This window comes from Tasmannia lanceolata, unplaced genomic scaffold (genome assembly GCF_043159265.1).
Source record: "Tasmannia lanceolata isolate RefF3 unplaced genomic scaffold, GAP_Taslan_0.1 ptg000006l, whole genome shotgun sequence".
In the NCBI taxonomy this organism is placed as follows: domain Eukaryota; kingdom Viridiplantae; phylum Streptophyta; class Magnoliopsida; order Canellales; family Winteraceae; genus Tasmannia; species Tasmannia lanceolata.
The window spans coordinates 314,884-336,177 of record NW_027518683.1 but is presented as its reverse complement, the minus strand read 5'-3'; the positions used below and the strand labels follow the sequence as shown (position 1 = coordinate 336,177).

At 39.4% G+C, this 21,294-nt stretch overlaps 2 protein-coding genes across 5 annotated transcripts; one reads left to right on the top strand and one right to left on the bottom strand.

The window, feature by feature from the left end:
* Positions 1 to 328: 328 nt before the first annotated feature.
* LOC143879141 (Ribonuclease E inhibitor RraA/Dimethylmenaquinone methyltransferase) lies at positions 329 to 9,050 on the top strand. 3 transcript variants are annotated; one of them, XM_077381331.1, is made up of 3 exons: positions 329 to 488; positions 7,896 to 8,041; positions 8,304 to 9,050. In XM_077381331.1, exons 2-3 carry the CDS (start codon positions 8,015 to 8,017, stop codon positions 8,814 to 8,816), a joined length of 540 nt encoding a protein of 179 aa, XP_077237446.1. In that variant the 5' UTR covers positions 329 to 488; positions 7,896 to 8,014; the 3' UTR covers positions 8,817 to 9,050. The 3 variants fall into 3 exon arrangements, with proteins under 3 accessions (XP_077237446.1, XP_077237448.1, XP_077237447.1); XM_077381333.1 differs by lacking the exon at positions 7,896 to 8,041 and having other exon boundaries at positions 333 to 488; positions 8,310 to 9,050; XM_077381332.1 differs by lacking the exon at positions 7,896 to 8,041 and having other exon boundaries at positions 333 to 488.
* Positions 9,051 to 9,818: 768 nt separating this feature from the next.
* Positions 9,819 to 21,209, bottom strand: CSN6A (COP9 signalosome subunit 6A). Of its 2 annotated transcripts, XR_013251139.1 has the most exons (10): positions 20,623 to 21,209; positions 20,434 to 20,522; positions 19,528 to 19,621; positions 17,428 to 17,489; positions 17,255 to 17,333; positions 17,040 to 17,132; positions 13,343 to 13,443; positions 12,905 to 12,956; positions 12,567 to 12,622; positions 10,051 to 10,131 (listed from the first exon to the last, which is right to left on the bottom strand). XR_013251139.1 is itself a non-coding variant. In XM_077381330.1 (9 exons), the coding sequence occupies exons 1-9, from the start codon at positions 20,864 to 20,866 to the stop codon at positions 10,050 to 10,052; spliced, it is 900 nt and encodes a 299-aa protein (XP_077237445.1). In that variant the 5' UTR covers positions 20,867 to 21,206; the 3' UTR covers positions 9,819 to 10,049. The 2 variants fall into 2 exon arrangements, 1 of the variants encoding a protein (XP_077237445.1); XM_077381330.1 differs by lacking the exon at positions 12,905 to 12,956 and having other exon boundaries at positions 9,819 to 10,131; positions 20,623 to 21,206.
* Positions 21,210 to 21,294: the final 85 nt, after the last annotated feature.

Genomic DNA, 21,294 nt, shown 5'->3' with positions numbered 1-21,294 from the left:
TCACCTCCCTTGTGCTAGTTTTTAAAGTTTCTTAAGCTCCCTTTATACTATTTGCTCTCCAGATCAGTCGTGGGCGGAAAAAAAAAACCATCAAGAGGTATTCGGGATGGAGGGAGGGGATTTGATCCCGTCTAGATCCAAGGGATAATAAGGGATTAGGATCAGCCCTTCACGACTGGATGTGGGAATCCTGTATATTCGGCCCCACAGCCTCTGTTTTCTGTTCTGACTCTGTTTTCTCCTCAATGAAGGAATCAACTGTCTTTGGTTGGAACGACTTTTGTCGTTTTCTCGACGATTTCCGTTTGAAAGCAATGGCACAAAAGCCAAGGATAAAAGATAACGCACTTCATACCATTTTCTTTCCCATTTTAGCTCCCAAAATCTCAGAGGGTAAAAAGTTTACAAAACAGATATTGAAGTGAAACCCAACAGAGAAAGTCTAGAATATATCGATTTCCTTGCCTGCAATTGTTTTCTTCTCTCGGGTAAACTCTCTCTTCTGCTTAAAAATGCTTAATATTTCCTCTGTCTCAAAATTTCATTTCTATTATGCTCTGTTTCTATGCATTTTGTTTTGTCCCAGGCAGTACCATGATATATGGTTAATGGATTGAAGATGCTGTTGACCATTTCCCTAGTCATTGTCATGCTAATCTTAAGGTCAAATCTCTTTTTTCATAAGGGGTTAACGGATTCAACCTATTAACCAACTGGTTTTCAGTGAATTGTGATATGGGTTGAGAACACTGCCATGTGCACCTCACTCTTTTTATCAACTATGGCCTGGGAAATTAACGCAGGGGCGTATAACGGAAGCGAAAACTTTGATTCCCAATAAAACTCTTCCTAATTCAAACTCCTACCCTAAATAAATACCTAAAAGAAAGAAAGAGATAATTACTAAATATTTAAAAGAAAGGAAGAAATTATTAAACTCATTTTGGACCGTTGATCTGCGTAATTGATTTGGGCGGCCAAGATGCACCTGCATCAGAAACGTAACAGTTTCCCTGCCCACGGTGTTTTTAATGGCTTCAAGCCATCAGATTGAATTTTTCTTCTATCATTTCAAGCCGTTCATTGAACTACAGCTACAATTTGACTCAATTTAGTAGTAAAACTAAGATCTTAAATCCATTAAAGTTTGGGTTGCAGTTTCTTGACTAACAATTGTGGGACTAAACCAACACAAATATGCTAAAGCATACGATAGCACATACATTAGAATATCATTACGTATATTTATCATTTTTAACCTTCTAGTCTAGATAATCATCTAGAATGCTTTATGTTGTTTCTGTTTGCATGAAGTTCTCCTTTTGTTCCTTTTTCTTACAATTTTGTGGACATGAAAGCTGATTATGTTGTTTTGGTGGTAGTTAGCATCAGATGCCATAAGAGGTGAAATCCATTTGCAGCCTCATGCTAGCACAAGTAGATACAGCGGCATTAGAACATTTATATGAATTAGAAAAAAAATAAAATCCAAAGAGGTTTTGAAATTTTCATGTGCCAAAGATGGGTACATATCACCGAACCATTACTATTATTCTAGGGAGACAATTGTCATTTTGTTTGGTAGTCATGTTTTTACTGCTGAATCACTTGGACTTTAGAAGAATCACTGGATCTTATTGGGCTCAAGGTAATCTTCTATTCATGCTTTATGAGATAATAAATGAGCTCATCGAATTGGATCAGCTGTGTAAAGGATGGATCAAAGGGATAAATGGGTAGAAGTTTCTCAAAGAATGTGCATTTTTAACTTTTGTTAATGCTTTAGGTCATCTTGTGGAAAGTAGCTTATATATAAAAACTTGTATGATGTACATTGTTAGGGAGTGTGTGCACAACTGCACATAGGGTATTGTACTCGAGATTTTCAAATGAATGGATTACACTTTCTCCATCACATTTTTTCTTCTTTATGCTTGTCTTTTCATCTCACTTCTTCACATCTTATCGCCATATTTTTACATCGTATTAGAGTAGGAGACCTATCAAAGGCGAAGCACTTATCATTTGAAAGAGATGTTTCTTTTCTTTTCAGTTTATTCTTATCTTCTCCATTTCATGCCTTCCCTAGCTTTGAAATTCGTATATTTCTTCTAAAATCATATTCATTCTTTCTTTTTAGCTCTCCAGATGGACATATACTCTGATTGGAAAGAATAGACAGGAATTCTGACCAGAATGTTTCACCCTGTTGTTTTGTGTTGTTTTCCTTACTGAGACGGTACATTTCATCAGTTTCGGACAAAACGGAATGGATTGATAAGGTTAGGGTTGTACATATACATATGTGAGAGTGTATACATAGGATATAATTACTTTCATGTCTTCTCGTAATTGTATACCACCTATGGGCAATGATATAATTTGTCATTTAATTAATTTTATAATGGAGAGGATACAAGCCATGAGGTTCAACTCGAACTCCTTCATCACATAACAATTTGTGGGGTTTGGTTTGCTCTCTTTTCTTCTCTTCTCTTCTCCTTCTACTCTTACTCCTCAACTTCAATCTAGTTTTACATGGTGTCAGCCATTAAAGATCCAGGCTGCTGGTTCATGACGAGGAGAAAGACATTCCAGAATATTTTCAAAAAAAAAAAAGACATTCAAGAATATTTTCGTGAGGAAGAAAGGATACACAAATTCAGCCCTGGGGGTTTCTTGATCAGATCTGGTATGTGTAATTTGGATACGGGTTTAGAATTCTGGATCTGCCTTTGATGAGGTTTTTCTATCAGATTTAGTTTCAGTGGGATTTTCCTCCACATCTTCATGAGGCGCTGTCAAGGAAACCTTTAGAGAGCACTTTATGAGATGCTTTTGTGGTCCTAGTACAACCTATTGTGAAGGAATTCAGTTTGCCCCTTTGGAGTTTCTGATTGTGCAAAGGCTTCTAACTCTGTCAATTGAGCCAGTTCCAATTCTGATTTACTAGCTACCTGTTTCATGGCTTTAATTTGAGCTGCAAATCCTACTCTGGAGGAATTTTATTAAAAATGGGAGCATATGGATTGGTTCGGATCAATATGGAATTATTACCCCATGCTTGTACATACTAAAAACTAACCCCATTGAGACCGTGGCCACACCTTGATCAAACAGTGATGATTTGGTCAACCCTAGATACGTGGCTCTTCGATGGGGGAAGGACCGGGCGGTAATGATAGTATCTTGTACCTGAACCGGTGGCATGTTCGGTTTTGAATTAGAGACGTTAAAAATGATGAATCGACATCGACTATAAACCCTAACCTTCCAAGCTAACGAAATCAATCGTTCGTATGATTCTTTCAATAGAAAGAAATAACAAAAGGTATGTTGCGACCATTTTGAAATGATTAAGGTTCACCAAAGGAATGTCTAAACCCAATGTTTTGATCTACCGAACAAAAAAAAGGCTTTCTCATATCGGGGCGTTCCGGTGGCATTCGATTGCGGTATCCCGCTGCATAAAGCACTACAATTGGTTTTTCAATGGCAAGTATACTGAGATCGGCTAGAACAAGGCGATAGCTGTTATTTCCATTCTTCCATGAGTGATAGATCCGATCTTATCTCTGTTAAGTTTGATAAAACCAACTACTCCCTGTGGGAATTTCATTTCTGCATCTTTGTTGAGGGAAAATGAATGATGGGGATATTAGATGGATCTGATATAGATCTCTCTTCTGAAAAGCAGATGACTAAGTGGAAGATGAACAATGAAAGGGTGATCAACTGGACTTTGAATTCAGTTGAACCCTCCTTTGCCTTGATTTTTCGACCATATCAGGCTCGGAAGATGTGGGATTATTTATAAAATATCTATCAGCAAGATAATCCGTCCAGATTATTTCACGTCGAGGATGATCTCTCTCAATATTGATGGTTTGTAAGGAGACTCAGTCCTATTACATCTCTCTTAAAAATATTCTCCCATCCTAAGGAGACTCTAGAGATGAAGATTGTAGAGCCGTTAAGTCCAACAAAGCCCATGTCTGTGTATGTATAACATGGCTTGAAGAATCGTATATCTTCGGTTACCAGCATGTATATACAATTGGATTTAATAGGTTCTCTATGTGTATGTGTTTTTGTTTGTGCACAGATATTTGTAATTAACCTGTTAGTTCACCTACACTGCTTATTACTTTGTGTCTGCAGCCAATTTACATGTTTGCACAAATCTTTGCTAGGTTGTTGAGCTATTTGAATTTTATCAAAGATGATTGTGTATAGGGCTGCAACAGGGTCGGGTTTTTCAAAACCCTAGCCCAACCCTGGATCCCATTATCTCAGCCCTGACCCGCCCTGACCCTGAGTCAGGGCCGGAAAACCTCAACCCATTACCCGCCCTACAGGGTATTGTGCTGGCCCTGGCTCGCCCTGATTGGACAGGGCCGGCCCTAATTGACCCTAGTGCAAATACCTGTTAAGAGTGCCAAAAATAAAGCAACCACTTATCATATGGAACAAAATGATCAATAAACAGAGAAAGGGAACAAAATAAGACAATATGAATTCAGCAACATGCGGGCAACAGAGACAATTAATAATAATAATCTAAAGAAACATCAATCCAAGATAATAGAAAACATTAGCAAAAGAAACATGCACAGATGGTTCAATTCTATAATAGAAAACTCAGGGTTGGGCCGGGTCAAGGTACCCGAGGCATTAACCCAAAACCCGCCCGACCTGAGTCAGGGAAAAAAAAATGAACCTGACCCGCCCTCAGGGTTAGAAAATCCAGCCCTGACCCTGTTCGGGCTCAGGGCGGGTCAAGGCTGACAGGGCCAAACTTGCACCCCTAATTGTGTACATGGTTGAAGCATCCAGATTCCATAAAGTTTTTGACATTGCAGGGAATTTGGTCATGAAATATAATTTTGAATTCCATTTCAACTCTCCACAGTTCACACTAGAAAGTAACTTTGAAACCATTAGCAAGCGTGGATCTCTTATGCTATGACATTCTTTTGTAAATTTACAATCCGTGTCTTTTTGTTGAACCATGAATACTTGAAATCCCAATAGGCAACACAAGAGGGGGGGTGAATTGGGTTATTAAAATTTTTGCCTTTGTTAAGTGGATTATTAAAACTAATTTTACCAATTTTGCATTTATAGATCTAACCCTTGTTCATTTAAGCATATTAAAAAGTAGAGTTTAAATATTACCAATCACCACAAGAAGAAGGAGGCAAGAAGGAGAGCAAGAAGACCACATAAAGATTTATAGTGGTTCGGTCACAAACAGACCTACTCCACTACCCAAGTACTTGGTCTTTCCTTGGGATTTTCCTTCACCGTAATGGGATTCTTCAACTGCAGAATCCTCAAGCTTTACAATGAACACCGCATCCAAGGGAACAAACCCTCTTTGCAAAAATGCCTCCAAGAAGATCAACCCTCTTCGCACTCCGCCTCCAAGGGAATCACTTCTCTTTGCGAATCGCCTCCAAGGAACAATCCCTCTTCGCAAAACCGCTTCCAAGAAAATCACTCATCTTCGCAAACCGCATCCAAGGTAGTGATCCCTCCTTGCAAACTGAATCAAAGGGAAAAGCTCCTCTTCGCGCCGGATTCACCTTTGTTGTTGGACCGAATCGTAGATCCCGATTACAATGAATAGGAAGAAGATGAAGCTCACTCAATGCCTCTTGATAGGCTAATACATACAATCAATAGCTCACAATCTCTCCAAAAAGATTACACCAATAAAAGTCATATGGAGATCCTTTTGTTGAATGTAAATGTACAAATCAAAGCATAGAAGAGGATTTTTGAAACAACCTTAGATTTCAAAATTTAAGCTCTCAAGGATGTGAAATGATCTTGCAAAAGGTTGTTTAGAAGGTCAAGGATAGGGTATAAATAGCCCAAGTAGTAATATGACCGTTTGGGGGCAAAACCGTAAATAACTGGCCAAGAAAAAGCAAGTCGCGCAAGCCTCAACGGCTACTTTGCCAGACGGGTCGGTCGACCGGGTGTTGCGGTCGCCCGCCCTTATCAGGCGCTCCTTTTTAATTTCAAATTTTAAACCTCCGCGGTGGACCGTGGTAGTCGTGGTGGCCCGCCGTGGGCTTTTTGGACGATTGAAGTTTGCGTCCAAAACCTATCCGCAGTCGACCTAGTCATGGGCGGTCGACCGCCAAGACCTTTCTGGATTGCTCTAAATATTCCAGGAGCATATCCGCGGTCGACCAGTATAGCCTCGAGCGACCGGCCCACTTTAATCGGGTGATTGCTGGAGTTCCAGCAACCTCCTTGGGCGACCGGCCCACTTTTATCGGGTGATTGCTGGAGTTCCAGCAACCTCCTCGCGGTCGCCTGGGAGACCCCAGTCAATCGGCCCTGCTTTGAAATTCAGTTTTTGCAAATTTAAATCCTAAGGCTTTGAGCTTTTGTCCAAGGTTTTCAAACACATTTTGGGGTGTGTTGATGGTTTTCAAAGATGTCAAGTTTGTTTATGAAAACCATTTGGAAACCTTTTGAAAGTGCAAATACATTTTGACAACATGACCTCCAATACAATCTATAAAAGGTATAACCTTGAGTCTTCTTGGATTGTCTCAGCACTTTCTTGGACATCTTCAACTTGTGAGTGAACTCTTCAACATGCTTTGGATCTTGTGACTTCCTCCATTTTTTGAACATTTTCAATGGTACATGAGGTGTTCACCAATGCTAGTTCATCTCCAAGCTTCTTCAGGCACTTTGCTGGGTATGCTTGTGGGATCTTTGACTTGATCTTTTGACTTGAACATCTTCCGAGGATGATGTCTCCAATGTGTGTACAAGCTCGTTGGTTCATTGTGCATGTTGATCCGCAACCCATGTGTTGAGTTGTATTGTGCTAGATGTGCTTTCTTTGGTTTGACATATGAATTTCCTGTCTAAGGCACAATACTACAAAGCAATACGTCTATAAAGACTAATCAAATTGGGTTTGCTAGTATCAAAACAACAAGGTAAAGGTGAAATGTTGAACCCATGGGAACCCTTGGGCTAACAATACTCTTCTATGTGATTTAGAATTTAAAATTATAAAGTGTAAGAGTTTGACAAACGGACCAGTGGTTTGGTCATTTGAACATTTTCTTGTTGTTTTCATACGAAGCCCACTTCATTTACTTTGATATGGAAAGGCATGTTATTTGCTCGCAGAATGTTGACAATCTGTACATGTAATATGTGTGTGGTGGTTTGCAGAATTCTCAGAGTAAGCTGGTATTCAAATGTTTCTAAATAAGCAGACATGAGTATTAGGAATACAGAAATTAGAGGTTGTAATGCAGCAGTCTTCTAACATCAACGTAATAGTTATGATTTTTGTTTATTGTCTTACCCTTTTTCATTAAAATTTGTGGCTTGTGAAATATCTTTAGCATAGGTTCCCTTCTCTGAATAGACATCTCAACTGGACACGGTCCTCATCTGAAACTCTCATGTTATAGACTTATAGTTCACTTTTGTGAATTGAGAGTTAACCAATTTTATTTTCTCTCAATCGAGGGATACCATCACAACCTGACTCTATCAAGATTCATATCAAAGTTCAGAAGTTAGCTGTCTTTTAGCTAAAATCTGAGAAAAGTCAATTGAATACCCCAAACACTTAGTTGAGAGCTGGAAGAGGTTGATCTGGTAGTCAAAACACTAAATTGGATAATAGAGCTGAAAAATAAGGCTATAATATTGATTCTTAAACTCAAAAAGAGCCATACCCTACCAACTTTCAAGTTGACCAGATTCAATTATCATCACGTCCACGTTGAATTCTGAGCTTTACACCTTGCCCCCAACTGATGCGTTCTTTTGCATGTAGAATGCTTATTTTGATCCCTCTTGCATTTTTACATGGATTAATCCTAATCTTCTTTCATACCAAGTAGAAAACTGAGGGAAAAACCAAGATATTTTTGCTCCCAACCCGGACAGAAGTTTCAGACCGGCACATTTCAGTTCATGACCCCCTGTTGCATATCTCTTCTGAGGCTTGTTAATTCAGCTGATGCACTCAACTCATAAAGCATATAAGGTAAATAAACATCCATGCTTTTTCATGGTAGCAAGCAATGTGTTTATACATACTGTGTCTATACTCATACCACTGATCTCACAAGGAAGGCTTATAACCTGATAACATCTGATATGGTCATCATCTGATGTTGCTATGGTTTCTAATTTTCTTGGCCTGCTAGTAAACTAGAATTATTAACGTCACGATGGAATGCATAACAAAGGTGAAAAGAATGAAAATATTGCTGTTGGATTCGGCGTTGACACAAATTATGTTTTAGTTGCAGGGACACATGGCCACTTTAGCAACTGCAGAAATTTGCGATGCGCATGCAGCACTTCTGGCAAGTGGTGAGCTGCGTGTACTTCATTCAATCTTCAACGTTTATGGGCAGTGCCGGGTGTTCTCGGGCCCCATTGTCACCCTGAAGGTGTTTGAGGACAATGTGTTGGTTAGAGCGCTTCTAGAGACCAAAGGGAATGGTAGGGTTTTGGTGATTGATGGTGGAGAAAGCAAGAGATGTGCCATTGTAGGGGGTAACTTGGGACAGTTAGCTCAAAATATGGGTTGGGCTGGTATTCTGGTTAATGGTTGCATAAGAGATGTTGATGAGATTAACGGGTGTGATATTGGTGTTAGAGCCTTGGCATCTCATCCAATGAAATCCAACAAAAAAGGCGTTGGAGAGAAACATGTTCCCATATACATAGGAGGTGCCTTTATTCATGATGGAGAATGGTTATATGCAGATAGTGATGGCATCCTCATTTCAAAAACAGAGTTGTCTGTGTGAAGATCATGGCCCTTTTCCCCACAAGGTAATTAGCTCAATAATAATTAATCTCCAAATCTAGGGTGAATATATGTATGTATGTTCCTGATTGTTATTTGTAATTCATATTTGCTACTAGCTAGCATCTTCTTGAATTGTACCAAAAACAGTTATTCGCTTCAGTTTGGTTCATTGAAGCATCCAATAAAAGATGGGAACTCTGCTGAAAAGATCAGCAACGACAGTTTGAAATCAGGAGATGGTTGAAATTTCATTTAAGAAACAACCACCATTTCTTTAAAACTTGCAATGCTGGGCGCTGTTGCTCATTAAAGCAACTGAACATGTGGCATTTGGGAAGTGTTTCTGGGTGGACTGGCTCTTGAGGGAATGAAACCCTTCGGGGGTAAGTGTTTTGGTTATGATTCTGGAAAATACATTCTAATTATGAGAATTTTGATACCACCTATGTTTGCTCCGTTTGGTAGCTATGGTTATTGTTAACCTAAAGATTATGAGAATTTTGGTTATTGAGTTAAGCCTGTAGTTCTTTTGGTGAGCCTGGCATTATAGCCTTTACCTCAGACTGAGGGCTTTAGCTCAATCGTGAGTGTCTTTATCCACTCACTAAATTGAATCTTGGCTTTTGGAATTCGCTGATTGTCTGTCTTGGAGGATGTAAAAGAGTTAACCGAAAGAGGGATCTGGCTTCTTTTTCTACATTTACAACTTTAGAAACCTCGAAACACATGGAGATGAAAATGGATTGTCAGAGAGAGAGAGAGAGAGAGAGAGAGAGAGAGAGAGAGACGTCTTAAAATAACATTTTCTCGCGGGCAAGTGTATGGCGCGCATAGACTTGATAACTATAGATTTCCCTGGCTGCTTACCATAATTTGCATTTTTTTACGCCGAGAGAATGAGATAAAGATGAAGAATCTCCCAAGCATGAAATGAAACCATAACTGAAAAAATCAATACAAGTTTCTAATCCATAGTAAACACATCCTTGCGCTCAAAACAAAATCTGAAATCCAATGGATGGTACTGATTGAATAAATGTAAGACCATATAATACATGCTGCCTCGAAAGTCGAAAGAAAAAAAAAATTTGAAAAACAAAAACCCTACCTTCAATAACTAAAATTTTTCATTGGGCACATCTCCAAAAAAACTAACGCACTGTACCCATAAAAATGACATCTTCTATATAAAATTTGGAACCATATTTCCATCGAAACAAAAACAGGTGGGTCAAATAAAGGCAGTCCGACCTCCCCTTCTACTCTGTTTGTCATATGCAGTGTTGAATTTGTCGACCACCTCGTTCATGGTACTGCAAACATTAAAGGAGGTTGTCATACACTCGTATTTGCAAAAAAGGAAAAAAAAACTGAAAATGAATCAGTAGTTTCTACAAAATTCAACTGATACAAGAACTGAAAACAACATTAATTGCTTACAGAGCTGTAGTAGTGTCTCACTGCTTGGTTTTGTTCTTTCTAGACAGGCAAAGAAAAGTTTACCGTCACAATGCTTCAAAGTTTATCACCTTTCTATATTCAGATGCCCAATCAGTGTGGCTAATCGTATTGAACGAATTTAGAGGAATTTCCTTTGGGGTGGCTCCGAAGAAAAGAGGAAGTTTGACCTTCTTACTTGGAATGAGATTTGTAAACCCATCAAAGCAGGTGGGATTGGATGTCGGAGGCTTAAGAATGTCAACAAAGCACTCTTTGGAAAGTGCCTGTGGAGGTTTGGGGAGGAGAGAATCTCTAGACCAAGGTCATTGAAAACAAGTACGTAGAGGAAAGTGCCTGTGGAGGTTTGGTTAATCGTATTGAACGAATTTAGAGGAATTTCATTTGGGGTGGCTCCGAAGAAAAGAGGAAGTTTGACCTTCTTACTTGGAATGAGATTTGTAAACCCATCAAAGCAGGTGGGATTGGATGCCGCAGGCTGAGGAGTGTCAACAAAGCACTCTTTGGAAAGTGCCTGTGGAGGTTGGGAGAGGAGAGAATCTCTAGACCAAGGTCATTGAAAACAAGTACGGGTCCTGCCCATTGGAATTGGATGTCTGATGACAGGTTTAGGAGCACGGTTTCTACGACACAGAGGGAGATTCCCAGTCACAAACATTGCTTTGAGAAGGGGATAAGATATAGTGTCTATAAGGGGGACAGAATCAGGTTCTCACCAGACAAGTGGTGCAAAGATGTCTCAAGATCTCATGGCGGAGGCTGTTGACAAGAAGGCCTTAGTCCAAGACTGTTTTATTGGGAGGAGGGTAGTCTTTCCTATAAAGTCATCTCTAGGCGGAATTTTTTTATGAGGATGTCGCACGCGTTACCCATATGCTGGATAAAGGGTTTGGATCTGGGATACCTCTACGAGCTTCTCTGTCAAGCCTCTCTACCATCACATTGTGTTTTGCCCTTCTTCGCATCTGACAAAATTGTGGCGCATCCATGCACCTCTTAGAGTGTGGACAACTTTGCTCGACAAGATCCTCATTGTTGACCACCTAAGAAGCTGCAAGATGCTCATTGTTGACCATTGCTCGTTGTGTATAGAGGTTGTTGGAGAGTCATTTGACCATATTTTTATCCTTCGTAAGTACGATAGAGACATTTGGGACTACATGCTTCAAAGATTTGGGATTGTGTGGGTTTTCCCATCTCAGATGACACTCACTGGATTCTTAGTCCCTGCCCCTTGGAGGAAAAGAGGGTTAATACTGTGGAGCATGGTGTTGCTAGTTACCATCTGAATCATTTGTAAGGGAAGTGAAAGGAAGATTGAGTTTTTCGTAGCTCAACTAAACGCCCACTATTCTCCTTCACGAAGATTATTGCCGTCTCTATCTTTTTGGTGAAGTCTCTTCCTACTTTCAGTTTACTTCTAACATTGATTTATGGCATCGTTGGAGAAAGATCTGCTTTAGTGAGGAGCTGGATAAGAGCACACGTCCTATATGGGTCCCGCCTGACCCAAGGTTCTCTAGTCCCATAGGGATAACTAACTCCAACGAAGTAGATCTAAGGACGAGTCTTCAGGGCATCAAGATCACATACGGAAACATTCTCTCTCTCTCTCTCTCTCTCTCGCTTTAAAGATACATTCTGGCCTCTTTGGTAGAGGGACATTCCCTTAACGTGATAAGGTGGATGTAGGGAGTCACCCTCGGCGTGGGGGATTCACATACTTGGTGGATGGGAATCAGGACTGTGTGGGGGGAAAAGAGGCTACCTTCCAGCACATGAGAGAAGATCTGCTAGTAATGGTGATGCGGATGGGCTAGCCCAGGAAAAGAGAGATGGAGAAGAGGGATTAGGGGGGTGCACTGGTTGGAGATGTTTGATTTTCTACCGCAAGCTTAGTTTTGGGGTTCTCTTGTTTTCTATGTTCCTTGTAGTTATCTTTGCATAGACCATCTCCGTAGAGGGAATTGCCCCTTTATTCTTCTTAGTAAAGCTTTTACCATTCTTTCCAGCATGTGAATATCCCCTAACAGTGATTCAGATAGGCTAGCTAGTTCCGGGGTTGGGAGGCCCCGGTCGGTGGTTTTTGACTTTCTTCCACCATGAGATTTGGAGTTTCTCTTACTGTATCTTGGGATTTTTTTTTAATGTATTGACCACCTTGGTCGCGGGGCTTGCCCCTTCACTATCTTTAAATAAATTGGCTTGCCGTAAAAAAATAAAGCTTTTGCCATAAAAAAAACATAACAAATCAATGTCTAATGGCGATGGGAGGTTGAGCCTTTTATACCTCGAGCAGTTGGTGAACATAGCAAGGTATGTCATCAGGAGTGTATCATTGTACTCCTACAAAAGAAACATGGAACCGGACCGTCAATAGATGATATAGCCAGAAGGGGTCCTCGCGAAATCTTCAGTTAAATCATACGAACAAGGTTTTGTCAAAAGATACAATTGCATATCACTGTTTTATAGTGGGTTTTTTTCCTTTTTAAGATGCAAGGGGTTTCTACTTTCTAACATCTTTCAAGACAATGAAAACAAGACTACAATATATGGATAAAGATCGCCAAACCTAGGAGTAAGTCATGCTCAACAGATCATTCAGAGTGAGAAAGAAAAACTCACCAGAAAGAGATCATATTTAAATGGATTTCCCATTTCTGGAGAGAGCACTCTGCTGATTTATCGTAAGAAGCAAATTCATAAGGAACTGAAATTTTTACAAGTCTAAAATGATATGGTACGTCTTATCTTAATGAAGAACAAACCAGCAGGATTGGTTCCATTTAGAGGAGTCCACCCACAAAGAAGCGAAACAGTTGAGACCATTACGGTGGGCCCATGGTTTTAAATTTTGTCGGTTGGGTCCGAAACCGAAATTTGGATTCCAAATTTCGGGAATTACCAAATTTCGAAAAATTGAATATTTTTTAACAAAATATTATTATTCCGAATATTAATAAAATTTTACATTTTTTATTACCGGATTTTGGCTGAAATTTCGGTTTCGGCCAAGAGCGAAACCGAAACCGAAATTTAAATCATGAATTAAATATTACTTACCATCAAGAAATCATCTTGAAATTTCACTGATTCTATGGCAGGCAATCTTCTCAGAAGACTTGAAACTTGCCTTAGTAATGAGTTCTCACAAGGAATATCACCTGCATGTTTGAACAATTGATGACAATATGTTTAGAAATTAGCCAGATTTCCCACGGAAGCACTTTTAAGACCAAAAGTAGACAGGCCTCTTTATTTTATCTTTTATTTTTTTGAATGATGAAGCCAAAATTTATTAAAACCAACAAGAGACAAACCACAAGCTGGTCAAGCAAAAAACAGAACAAACAAGCCAATACAACCCTAATCCTCTAATGTAATCACGCACAATAAGGAATGCTCTAGAAACTCCACGGTCGGCCAGAAAAACCTATTTATTCACACTATTTCCAGAAGCGGAGGAGGTTAAGGATTTCAGCCCATCAGTCAACTTGTAACTTACATAATGTTTTTCTTCCTTTCCAGGAAGCCTTTGAGGGAAGGAAGAAAATGGGAGTATTCACAGACAATAGATCTTCAAAGATTACATTTGTGCATCATTCCAGTAGAAGCCAATTGGATATGGAAGCAAGCTATACGCAAAGGGCTAATATTGGTAGCCATAAATTAACTAATTAACTTTTTCTTTTTCAGTTGCAATATATAATACCTGGCTTGATTGTAATCACATAATTTCTTAGAGAAAGGTGAAGCACAGACCCCTTGTCTTCAAGAAAATTCTCAGATATTCATTCTGAAAGAAGTCTCAGCTTTGAACATCAGTCATATTGAACAATCTGGGTTGCAAATCTATTTGAATTCAACAGAAGTGCAGATTCAGTTCATGTGGAAGCAACATATTTCCAAGAAATATCATGTTTGTGGAAGCAATGTATTTGCTAGAAATGAAGCCAATTCATAAGGCACTTAATCTTTGCAATAAGAAAGGTGCTCTCTTTTCTTTGGGATTTGGATTTGAGTTTTTGTATCATTTTGAAAAATGATACTTACCTCCACATAAAACAGAGTGGAGTCACAAGGATGTAAATCTTTAAAATGACAACATTATTCCATGTGACTTTCCAATTGATCTTCTGAGAATTATAGAAGACGAATCTTTATGAAGAGAATAGATGTTGTCTTCTCTAAACCAGTGGATCCTGTCAAACACCATACTTACCTACCAAACGAACATAAATGTTTGAATCCCACCACCTTAATCATTAAGTACTAAGCCCTCTCTCTATTATATCTTATTCCATCCCTAAGTCGACTGCCTCAATTCACTCGACTTGGTCTCCACGCTACCACTGACCAGGTGATCATAAAATATGTAAAAGTCGGGGAACTCATATCCATCTGGAAAAAGGCATCGGGAGGTGCCTACGTAATAAGGGCTTTCCTTTCCTATGTACGCAAGATTCACATCTCATCAGATCGACTAAGTTTAGGTGATTCTTATGCGTAACAAGTCTATCTAGTCAGTTCAGTTTCGAGTTCCTCTCCTTAAAGAAAACCCAGACCTAAGAACTAGGCACCACACCTGAACGTGTGTGATGACAAGTTGCGGTTAAGTCTTCACACCTTCTAGCCCTTTCCTTGGAATCGTGCCCCCGGACAATACTAAGGTTCAATAGCAGTTGACTCGCGGCTAGAGATGAGGAAAAAGGGCTCTTTTGGTAATTTGAATTCCTAGTTCCACACTTAAAATGAGGAGCGGGATGGTATAAGGTGGATGGTTACAAGCTTAAGAATTGATGCAAGTAAAAGAATGCTGAAATTTTTTTTGGTGAGATCATTATTATGAGAAAAAATGGACTATAAGTGCACATCAAAGGGAAAGGACTGTCCTGAATACATGTGAGCTGTAGTAGCTCCGGACTTGGCTTAATCGATTTGCCAACTTGTTAGTACTCGGAAAATGAATAGAAGATATGTCCCTCCCCTTGTACATATCTCTAATAGCATCAATGAGATTAGCAACTCATTTTTTAACAGAGAGGTAGCTCAGAGGATTTAGAGCACGTGGCTATGAACCATGGTGTCAGGGGTTCGAATCCCTCCTCGCCCCCAACTGGCCCAAAAGGGAAGGACCTTTCCTTTACTTATGCGGGTAGGGAAATCATGATCGGGGTAGCGGACCCAAAGCTATGGAAATTGGGTGTGGGACTTATGTCAAAATGGAATGGTCTTTAGCCATATTATTAGAGAGAACAGGAAAAGGAACAAGAAAACTCATAGACCGAGAGGTGTGAGGCAACAAGTGCCATGAGGTGTAGAGTTCGAGATTGGTGGGAGAAAGAGGGGTCAGAGAAATATAAAAAAGAGTTACATTGTAAATTGGAAGTAATTTATATTCTCAATGGGAGGAGGGGAAATATAGCAGCATTAATTTCTCGTCCATGGTTAGTTAATGATGCGTCTGAAGATATCTTAGAACAAGTAAGGAATTTGAAGTGCTGATTGAGGTAGTATGATATGGTAAAAGCATAAAACTGAAAGGTTGATTTAAGTAAAAGAACGTTGGTATAAAGTGGAAGGTTACAAGCTTTTGTAAGTGTTGTGACGTAAGATTGAGAAATTGCTTATCTTGGGTTACAAATGAGTCTAGGACCCAATATTGGAAAGGATGGAGAAGAAACTAAGTACTCATATCATATTGGACAATGTGCAAATATGCATGTACGTCAGTACCTAAGCACGACAAAATTAAAGTCCCATAAGCTACAACTGTATTGTGAGAGTAGTGTTAAGTCATTTAACATTCAATCTTAAGAAGGAATTTAGAGGATGGCAAGGGTAATAGTGTCCAAGTTGGTCTGTGACTGTTCTTGTTGTTCCTTTTTCTATTCGCTGTGATAATTTTGCTACTATTAAAAAAATGAGTTACTTGGTAAGATGGAAGAGATTTATACCCATAGGAAGAAGAGTAACATTGTATATTGGAAGATATTGATATTCTCAATGGGAGAGGAGGATGGTATGGCTCGAGAAGAACTATGGAAAGTTACCAATTAAATTTCCTTGTAGTTCTTCATCCAGTGTGGGTAGCCCCCTTCACCTTTTATTATGTGCAGGGTGCCCTTGTGGCACCTAAAGTGGAATCCTTTTGTTGGACAGCAGCATTAGCTAAAATTGCTACTTACAAAAATCTTCACCACAAAAAATCCAATTTGCAAGCTATGTGCAGAGGAATAAAAACATGGTGACAAAAGTAAGTGGGCACCAGCCAAAAAAGGCATCTCAGTCTGGGTGCTGAGAACCAAGACCTTCACAGTAAGTGGATCGAATGGTTGCAAGAAGAACCAAGACATGAACCAGAATCAATGGTCACTCGATGGAAGTAATCATTGAAGGATTCTATCAATCAGACTCAACTTGGATGGGAGTTCGACAGGCAATCAGGGCTGATAAGGATTGGAAGTAATCATTGAAGGATTCTATCAATCAGACTCAACTTGGATGGGAGTTCGACAGGCAATCAGGGCTGATAAGGATTGGAAGACTGACTACAGAAATATAGGAAATGGTTTTGAGTTTTGACAGCATTTCAGACCCATTAAAGATAAAAGATTCAAATGAAAAGAATAAAATACGCTGTAGTTATGCATTATTTATATATTGGACAATAGGGTCCTCATTTATATGTTTCTCTCCTTACGTTTTATCAATAAAGTGTCATTCTTAAAATAAATTAAGGTCGAGCGGGCTTACTTACCTCTTTGCATAGCAAGAAGATGATGGTGAAGTATCCTGATTCTGCTGTTGAGCATTTTGATGGCGCTATGTATGCCTGTAAGATGCGCAGCCACTGCATTTGGAACCCATGTGTTATCCATTTCAGTTTATCAAAGTGTGGTTCAAATACAGAAAATGGAGAGAAGTTTTAGAAAAGAATGTGAGAGGAAAATACACTGAAAACAAAAACCTCACATTGAGTAGCAGCAGAGCCTCCATCAGATGGTTTAAGGTGGGCTACATGATCGACTGAGATACGTTCTGCCTCTACAGTCTTCAAAGGAACAATCAATTAAATTTACTCATCTTATATTTGCAATGTTTGTATGAGATATGAAAGGCAGAGAGAAGAAAGAAACAGGACAAACCTCAATAGTGTAGTTCGATCTAACAAAAATTAGCTGCGGAATCCCATCTATCACGTGCAACTCTTGAATAATAAAAATAAATTTGCATTACAGTAGAAAGGCTAGTTGTTAGTACGAGTCTCAAAAGAATTCATGTAGAAAATTAATATGAATAATATGACTTTTGCAAGGAAATGATAACTCTTTGCAGCAGCAACCAGTAAGATCAAGTAAGTTTAATATTATAAAGCCATCTAAACTCCTCAATATTCCATAAAACTAAGCAGATCGCATCATCCTAGAGCCAACATAAAAGGAAGTACATTTAGGGAGGTGTGGCTCATCTAATCAAGCAGACTATTTAGATCAGCAAAGCGAAAAACTCTGAATCTTTTTATTCTAATAATTTCTCACAGAGCTAGAAGAGTTGTACAAGTGTGCCCTTCATTAAGTTTTGGCAAATTTGAATCTCAAACAATGATACCTAGATACTTCTGGCAGCCCAATGTATGGTGTCCAACACGTAACAATATTGATACTTGTATGGATCTTCATGGATCCTTTCTATTTGTCAAAATAACTATCATGTTCAAACATGTCACTCTCTTTGAATTAACTATCATGGACTTTGCTTGTTACTAGTGTCGCCTTTTTTTCTTTTTGATGACATAAGGTATCCCCACCCCATTTTAGGGCGGGACTAATCCCTATGGATGCACACAATCACCCGTAAACCACGTGCATCGGGTTTGCTACGGGGGATTCAAGTTAGTGTCGCCTATTTGCAACTACAACTTTGAGTATGTGAGCCCTGTAGATCTTTTTAAAATTTATTATTAAGTTCATATTTTTAAGTTAAATCTAGAGAATTTATGTGGCATTTTATTTAGGGTTTTGCTAACGAGTGCCCTTAGGGCAACCATTAAGGTGCATTGGAATTGATGTTTTACAATCATTTTACACACTGTTTGACAAAAATACTCATATTCCGTGACTTTATTATCAAAAGAGAGATTTTATATGGTGGCAGACCTTTACATGTAAAGGTCGGAGAGAGAAACCCCCCCCCCCCCCTCCCTAGATTTTTTATCCAAGAAAAGCCCCCTTTTTTACTTTTCCTTGGATAAAAAAATCAAGGGTGGTAGGTTTCTCTCTCTCCACCCTGGTTACTACATGGTCGGCCACCATATAATTTCTCATCAAAAAATGGGTCAAACATCAATTCCAATGCACCTTAACGGGTGCCCTAAGGGCACTCGTTAGCAAAACCCTTTTATTTATACATGTCTTGTGTTAAAGTATAAAAGATTAAATAACGCCATCTCCATCAGTTTAAGCTTTTGGAGTAATTGGTTGTTTCACATGGTATCAGAGCCAAAGGTCCAGTACCGGATAGCAAAAATCCACATGCAATGGCCAAACCCAAAAGAGGAGCCACATGTGCCACGTGTAGGCCACCCTAGAAAGAGGGGCCACACGTGAGGGGGAGTGTTAAAGTATAAAAGATTAAATAACACCATCTCCATCAGCTTAAGCTTTTGGAGTAACTGGTTGTTTCACATCTTGCATTTTGGAAAATGTGAAGATGTAACTCCATTCAATACCTGCATCAGAATGCGAGTATCATGGATCTCAAAGCAGCCAAGGGGAAACAGAAAAGTACGTCCACTACACCAGGAATTAATATTTTGGAAGGGTACCTCTCCATTTTATTAATTACATGTTTACACTAGAAAGTTTGTTCTTGGAATCATGAAGCTAAAATGTGCATGAGGGAGCCAAAAATACATAGTGCACCACTTCTCTTCCCTTCAGTTACACACATAAAGTAAGCAATCTAAAATCTCATGTGTCGCAAGCATTCTCCAAATATTACGCCGCAGTGCAATAGCATTGATAATATAAAGTTATAATTTACAACTGTATCAACAAGTAGTTCAATAAGACAATTATCATAAGACCTAGACAATGGGAGGATTAGATGGAAATCAGATAAAAGAAACAATATGTACCACTTTCATAGATGGTCACTGGAAGACCCTTTGTTCAAGAAGACAATTATCATAAAAGATAGACAACGAGAGGGGTAGATGGAAATCAGATACAAGAAATGACACATACCACTTTCATAGATGGTCACTGGAAGATCCTTTTGTGCATGGTTGATTGCAGGATTCAGAAGAACATACAATGGACTTTCATTGATATCCATCAACTGCACCCAAAAAAAGATGTGTTTGTTAGTTGGATGATCGAACAAATGTCACTCTGCTGTATAAAATTCTGCTTGCTACAAATGCAATCTTTGAAAAGGACAATGTTCCAATAAAGAGTATTAAAGCACATAAAACTTGTATTGAGTACCAGAAATGATTACAACAATGTGGCAAGATAAGCAACAAACAAAGGTCAGAAGATTTGGTTGTGACCAGATGCATAATATGGGATGGCTTCTCTGTCATTATAAATTTCTAGTGATTATGTAAAATGAGCAAGACGATGCATAAAAGCTCATCTGTTTAGGAAAGTAATGGAGGAGTTACTGGCCCTCTAACATGAAACTAAAGGGGGTGGCTTTATACCAGGTCACGGCGAGCCTGATGGCAGTCCAAGCTAGGGAGTCTACTGGGCCCTCTACTGGGGTCCCCTTTCCAATACCATTCTATCATGTGTCAGGCCCTGACGTTCCTGTGTCTTTCGGTAGCAATCTACAGGTCATAGCCTCCACTGCATTCCCTGACTTTAAATGGCCAACCTTAAAAGACTAGATTCTCATTGTTGGGAGCGGTACGGGAACGGGTACGGGGTACGATGGTAGCTCAGTATGCGATGCGATGAGGATAGGCTATCCTAAGTTGTGTTACTTTTATAAGAACGTGAACTGATGGGCTTTGTAGGAGACAAAGTATTGGCGAATCCCATTATGACAGTAACATGAAAAAGGGAATTAGAGAATTTTCAATTTGATGTAGCTAACCCATTAGCTAAATGTAAGGAATAGTTATATTGTATGACATTAGAACTTACAGATTTATGAATTTGCATATCCGATTCCTGAGCTTCACCTCCCGTCGAATACCAGCCAAGTATATAGAAGCTGGGGAAAACCTTCTTATCTGATTCATGTAAAAAGATGGCATAGAATAAAAAAAAACAATAAACATATGTGTATATAAAAGTATATATGATTTGGATGGGTTGGTAATGGTTGCTTACAGAGTTGTTGCTTTTTGTCGAGAAAAGGACGGTCGAGGGAATGGGAGGCGGGGTGGTAAAGGAGCTCGAAGCTGTTGAAGATCTCGACCGTACGTCCCCTCTGGATTCCGATGACGCATCCGAAAACCCTAGAGATGTCATCTCCCCCGTTGGTAGCGTACATCTGTGACTTCACTCGAGTGTGATGGTCGGAGATGTTGACCATCACCAGAGGGTGGAGCTTGAACGTTAGACCGCTGCTCATTCTTTCTATTTCTTTTTTCTTTCTTTCTCAGAGACACAAGAAGCAACTGGTCTCTCTCTCTCCGCAGCTAAAAGCCTAAAACCAATGGTTATGGAAAATCTCTTTAGATTGGAGGATTAGGATCATCCTATGAAGATGGTTTCAATGGTACTGCCCATTTACATTGTGCCCAAAAAATGAGCGGTTTGGATCATCCTATGAAGTGGCCTGATGATATCCCAACCTTGATCAATTAGGTGTCCTTATGAGCCTGCACAAGAAGCTAACTCGTTGAGTTTTTTAAAAATGAGCGGTTTGGGCCATCAGAGTAACATGGAAATTGAGTGAGGCAAATAACGCAGAGGGAGCTAGTGCATGCTGATAGAGTGATCTATATGTCGGTTGGAAGGTCCTTAACGTGGGTTAAAAAAAAAGGTTGGCGCAGCCAC